General features: G+C 53.7%; 1 protein-coding gene and 1 pseudogene across 1 annotated transcript; both read left to right on the top strand.

Moving 5' to 3' along the window:
* The first annotated feature begins 256 nt into the window (after nucleotides 1–256).
* LOC137222067 (metabotropic glutamate receptor 7-like) lies at nucleotides 257–1,615 on the top strand. The gene has a single exon (XM_067732795.1). The coding sequence runs from the start codon at nucleotides 412–414 to the stop codon at nucleotides 1,171–1,173; it is 762 nt and encodes a 253-aa protein (XP_067588896.1). The 5' UTR covers nucleotides 257–411; the 3' UTR covers nucleotides 1,174–1,615.
* A 4,126-nt stretch (nucleotides 1,616–5,741) lies between these two features.
* The window catches only part of LOC137222068 (UDP-N-acetylglucosamine--peptide N-acetylglucosaminyltransferase 110 kDa subunit-like), a 41,815-nt pseudogene continuing 41,556 nt past the window's right edge, over nucleotides 5,742–6,000 (top strand).

The raw sequence follows: 6,000 nt of genomic DNA, 5'->3' as shown, positions 1-6,000 counted from the left end.
AGCGAGCGGCTTCTACAGTGAGACCGAAGCAGGAGCTCAGCCTTCGCCTGCGACCTGCAATCCCCAGATTCCCTGGGGACCTCGAAACTCCCAATCGGAGGTACTCCCCCACACACACAGCCGCCCACCTATTCCCTCCCCCCTTACGTCAGCACGCAGCCCCTCCCTGCGTGATGATGCAAAACCGTGGGGAGGGTGGGCGCTGGGAAGGGTGGGGAGAGCCTGAGAGCCAGCGAGGGTGGGAGGGAGTGGGCGGAGGAGGAGAGGGAGCCGAACGCGCATTTAAAGCGATAGCCATGCTCGCTCTCTCCCCAGTGCTGGGCTGTTGGAGAGCTCGAGCTGCAAGCCACCGAGCGCGAGCTCGAGCGCGGCGCGCTGGCCGGGGAACCCAAGAGCGCACGGCGCCCCAAGATGGCAGGCGCCGCGGGACCCCCCCACCCTCGCCGGCTGCCCTTTCCCGGGCGCCCCTACCCTCCTCGCCCGCAGGAGACCCTGGGCTTCCCCGGAGGAGCTCACCCCAAGGGGCCAGGACTCCGGCGAGCCCGCCACCGTCCCCTCGAGTGCCGCCGCCACCACCGCAGCCGCGGGAGCAGCATGGTCCAGCTGGGGAAGCTGCTCCGCGCCCTGACTTTGATGAAGTTTCCCTGCTGCGTGCTGGAGGTGCTTCTGTGCGCGCTGGCGGCGGCGGCGCGCGGCCAGGAGATGTACGCCCCGCACTCCATTCGGATCGAAGGGGACGTCACCCTCGGGGGGCTGTTCCCGGTGCACGCGAAGGGTCCCAGCGGAGTGCCCTGCGGCGACATCAAGAGGGAGAACGGGATCCACAGGCTGGAAGCGATGCGCTACGCCCTGGACCAGATCAACAGCGATCCCAACCTGCTGCCCAACGTGAGGCTGGGAGCGCGGATCCTGGACACTTGTTCCAGGGACACTTATGCGCTCGAACAGTCGCTCACTTTCGTCCAGGCGCTCATCCAGAAGGACACCTCCGAAGTGCGCTGCACCAACGGCGAGCCTCCGGTTTTCGTCAAGCCCGAGAAAGTAGTTGGAATGATTGGGGCTTCGGGGAGTTCGGTCTCCATCATGGTAGCCAACATCCTGAGGCTTTTCCAGGTAGGGGGGCGCTCCCTCCGGGGCAGAGCGCGCCGTAGCTCCCCGCGCTCTTTATCCTGAAGGCTGGCTTGGACTCCAGGGGTGCGGGGTCTGGTCAGCCTTCGCTCATTTCCACCCTGGAGATCCTGCCGAATCCCTCCCACCTCACCCGAGGAGGTACTTTCCCTGCTTGATTCATTTCCCTTCCATCTCTCCCCTGTCCGCGCTCCAGTCCATCCGGCTTGACATTCTGGATTTATGGCCCCATTGACAAGAAACAGTCTCCGAAAAACAAGGCGATGATTTAAATGGGTTTGCATTCGAGTGAAATATGGTTCCAAAACAGGCTTGTAAAAGTGCCGGGCTCCTGTGAGAGCCACTTAGGCGCAAGGAATATGAAAGATGAGAAGACGCCTAGAAACTAGGCATTTCTCAACTCCCCAGCTTCCCTGCCCCAAGCCGCCCGACAAGCTGCAGCTGCCTTGGAAAATTTCGAGAAGAGCTTAGGGAGGCAGTTCTTAAACCGAAGCCTAGGTCTTCACCTACATTTGGACGTGAATTGCCCATTTCGCTCGGGTTGGATTTCCCGACCTGTAACCTATCTCTGCGAGGGCATGGGGCGGAAGGCGTGGGGACTGTCCTCAAGCGGGGAGAAGCCACCCGCAGACGTGCCCCCAGGTGATTTGCTCTGGGCAGTTGTTTGCACCGTCTAAACTGCCTTTGCGATCCGGCCACTGGCAGGAGCCGGGCGATCAGCTTTCTACTCCTGCCAGCTCAGAGCCCGGAGGTGAGCTCATGCTAACTGCGAAACACAGTCGCTTTGTCTGCACCCACCCTGTGCCCATCCTTTCCCACGACCTCTCTAACGCAGCCCCCAACCCCAGTCCTGGGTTTTGAGGACGATTCTCAGAGCCAGACAAGAAGGCGCCTGGAGGGAGGCAGTAGGGTGCGCTGAGCAAGGCCGGGCGGGCGGTCCTCTAGCTCCGGGTGCAGGCGGGCAACGGCGGAAGATGCGAGGACGGCGGAAGATGCGAGGACGGCGGATCGGGCCCGCTGAGCGGTGGGCGGTGCTGCAGTGCTCTCTCACCGCCTGCTCCCGCAGCCTCGGCCCCGAGGCTCCTGTGCCGCCCTGGGTATAGATGGATGGCTTCTGGATGAAGAAATTGAGTTTCAGGGTCTGCGTGACTATGGGTTCTCTTGTTTCTCTGTCTTTCTTCCTGTGTGTCTCTCTCCTTGTGTCTCTTTCTCCCTGCTTTTTTTTTTTTTTGTCTGTCTGTTTTTATGTTCTCCCTTTCAATTTCTGCCTCTCTTTTCCTTCTCTACCCCTATCTCCAAGTTTTTTGTTCATCTCTGTCTTGAAGTGATCCTTTCCTAATGCACAGCTCTCTCCCTGCCTGGTAGGACCCAAGCTCAGTTAATCCCTTCTCCAGATGTTCTGGCTGACCCTTATGCTCCCCGTAGCTAAAAAGTCGGCTCCCTCTCAAGTGCCTTTCCTGAAGCATGTTGGGTTTCTGGAGGGGACTCCTTGTGAGATTCAAGCTGTCACTACATCAGCACCCAGGGGTATGAAGTTTGTGTTTGTGCCAGAAGGAGGGGTGCCTGTCTAAAGCTGCAGCCTGGTATGGCCCCTCTGAGCCTCTGAGCATCCCTAGCACCTGTTGAGTATGCCACCTCTAGATGTTTGCAAGGCCAAAAGTGCTTCTGGGCAGCCTTCACTTTGAGGTAATGCTTTCAGGAAGAGCCTGGGTTGTTGGAAGCAAAACCCAGAAGCACTTCCTTTACCTCTGAGCTTAAACTAGAGAACCTCAGGGGGCAGCGCTGCAGGGAGGATGAGGCCAGAGGTCACCTGAGAACCACAGGGGCAACTCACAGTATTTTTACTGGAGCTCTGGGGGTTGAAGGCACATTTGCTGTTTGACATTTTAAAAATTATTTTGGTGCCTTCACTTGGAGCTTGGGAGCTTGGGAGCTTGCAGATGGGCCTGCCTGTCGAAAAAAGAGTGAAATCTTAAAGTCAAGAGAGAGCTTGCAGACTAGGTGAAGGATTGTGTTTGCTGAAAAAGATTCCAGGGGGAGCTGATTCCTTCTCTGGTGTGTGGATCTGAGGCACTTGCAAGAAAAGAGAACGCTTGCCTTATGCTTAGTTCCCCCGTTCCCTGGGCTGGGAAGGAAAGGAACTGAATGCCAGCATTAGCAGTGTGCGTTGGGGCCAAAACCATTCAGAGAAAACACTGTCATTTTCCTCTAATTTGCAAATTGCAGCTATTCATGTTGGATTGAACAGCTGAGGGAAAAGAGCCCCCAGTTTTCACCTGCATTTATTGAGAAGAGGCTGGTAGTAGGAGGGATGCACCAACTTGTGGCTTGTGCTGCAAGCTGGATATAAGCTTGGTGTGAGCATCCTGGTTAACCACTGCCCATGTTCAAATATACAGAGATAGATTCCAACAGTCTCTTCCAGTAGCCTTATTTTTGCGTGTGATCTTAGAAGCTCCTGGCATGTAAGTCCAGTCCCCAGTTTCCCAGCCTCTGTAAAACCTGCAAAATGAATAGAGAGAATAGTGGAACACAGACCCCTTGTTCAAAGACACAGTCACTTTAGGGAAAGAGGAAAAGAACGGGTAGGTGAATCTTCTCTGGGATTGCAGGGTTCAGCTCAATGAAGACTGTCCTGGATAAAAGAAACTCCTCTAAATGGTTGAATTCTTAGCTCTCCAGAGATTTGAGTTTTCTTTTCCCCAGTCCCTGTGGGTTGCTGTGGGGAATGTGTCAAACCTATCATTTGAGATAAAAAGTTATGGTGAGGTAAGCTTCTAGGCTGGGGGAAGGAAGACTTAGTGACTGAAATGGGGGATGCTAAGCACTGGGGGGCAGGAAGGAACAAGGAGCTAGTAATGGATGTAACAAATGCTGCAGCTGCCAGCAAAGCCTGGATTGAACTTCCTTCCTGAAAATGAGGACCCGGGCAAGAATGACCACTCAGATGTAAACAGTGTCTCTGACTGGGAATTCTCATCTGCCTGCCGGTGGGCCAGAGCTGAGCAAGTCCTTTCTCTCCTCTGTATGCACACTGAATTGGTTAGTAAGTGACATGTCAGAGGACAGGAATCATATTCAGTGGATCTTTCAAATCCAGGAGTTTGAGGCTAATGAAATTAGTGTGAGGCCAGGGCTCTGCCAACTAGAATTAAGTCACTGCAGCCACCCTGCAATGCATTTTCAGCCTGAAGGGAGCATCAGGGAGGAATTTCGGGAGATTTGTTTCGGAGCCTGTACAAAATAATACTCTCCTAATGCTAAGAAAGATTAAATGTAAATTAATATTGACTACGAGTAACATATTTAAAAAATAATCGCCGAGTGGGGGATGGCTTAAAGTGGAGAGATTATATAATATGGTGGTCAAAGAATAAATCTCCTCTGACCACTGTTTCATGGGCTATAAGTAAGATCTATTACAATGGAAAGTAATGGGAACGTTTTTATTCAAGGCTTCTCTGCTATTGACTTGAGAGCAAACACTCAGAGTATAAATTACTCTTGCTATGTGCTGACTCTGAATGAACAATATTTCATGTGCAGTGACATGGTCTAAGCTATAGACTTGGAATTGAATGGCATCTGTTTCAATTGTTTTGTTCTCTCAAGAGCAACTAGATAGAAAAAAGTGGTCAATTTGACCCTTGTGGGAGCGTGTCGCAAATCTAAACCTGTGTCCCTCATACCATAAATGAAATACATTTGTAAATTTGTAAGTGTTTTCCTTCTGTTCATTGATGCTTGAGTATAATCTCAAACTTTGGCAGCAACATTTTATACATAAGTACTTGGTTTTCTTCCTTTCTTCTTTCTCTTCCTCCTCTCTCTCTCTCTCTCTCTTTTTCTCCATCTTATGTAATTGGATAGAACTGGGCACCTAGGATGATGTGGTGTTACTATAGTGGGATTTTTTTTTTTTTTTAAAAAACAACTCTAACTTACCCTTTTAAACATTTCATAAATACAGGTGTCAGTGCCATTTGGAATAGTCTCTATAACAATTTCTGTCTCCACATTTACTGTGTTTCAGCAAATTTACCTAACAGATGGTGAGTGGGCAATTTTTAAAGGGGCATTTTTTAAAGAGCGGAGAGGGAAGGAATAGAGACAGGCACATACTATATTTGAAGTTACCTCCACGTGTATTTTATGTATGTATACCCATACAATTAAGAAGTCTTTGGATGTTTTATCTTCAAGAATAATTCAGATACTGGATTACTTGAATATCATAAACATTTAGGGTTTAACAGATTCGTTACATATAGACATTGTATCATGGATTGAAAAGACCATAGCCAGCGGGCAGCAGCGGGCGGAGCGACCAAGCGGCGGCGAGGGCTGGGCGGCGGGTGCGGGGGTTCGTGCTTCCTCGCGGTGGAAGGCTGGGGTTCGCCAGAGACGCCGGGTTGCTCCGCGTTGCCAGGTTACCGAGCGCGTGCCCCCCGCCCGCTCTTCCGCCCGGGCCGCCCTCGGCGTCGCCTGAGCCGCGGTGCGGGCTGCGCGGGGCGCCGGGTCCGCGGAAGCCTGGATCGTGCATTGCGTGAGGGACTCTCGTCGCGCGTGGACGCTGCGCGAGCGCGCGGGGGACGTAGGGCGCCGACCTGGGGCTCCCTGGCGCTCAGGCTCCGCTCACGGCGCCCGCTCAGGGGCCTCCGGCGCGAGGCCCCCTTCGTGGTCAAGATGGCGGCGCCCAGGCGGGCCGCGCCGAGGTGAGCTGGAGCTGGGCCCGGAGAGGGGCGAGTCTGCCACGCCCGGGACTGGGACCCCGGGCTGGTCTCCCGTCTCCCGGGGAGCGGCGGGTGAGTGGGCGCGGCCGCGCGTAGGTTCCTCTCGTGGGGTGGTTAGCTCTTCGTGCGTCCGCAGACT

This window comes from Pseudorca crassidens, chromosome 3, assembly GCF_039906515.1.
Source record: "Pseudorca crassidens isolate mPseCra1 chromosome 3, mPseCra1.hap1, whole genome shotgun sequence".
In the NCBI taxonomy this organism is placed as follows: Eukaryota; Metazoa; Chordata; class Mammalia; order Artiodactyla; family Delphinidae; genus Pseudorca; species Pseudorca crassidens.
Note: the sequence above shows the minus strand (reverse complement) of the source record. Positions and strands in the feature narration are given on the sequence as shown.

What these genes read in the sequence shown, in the direction of transcription:
- LOC137222067 (XM_067732795.1), top strand. Translation starts at nt 412, where the DNA reads ATGGCAGGCGCCGCGGGACCCCCCCACCCTCGCCGGCTGCCCTTTCCC.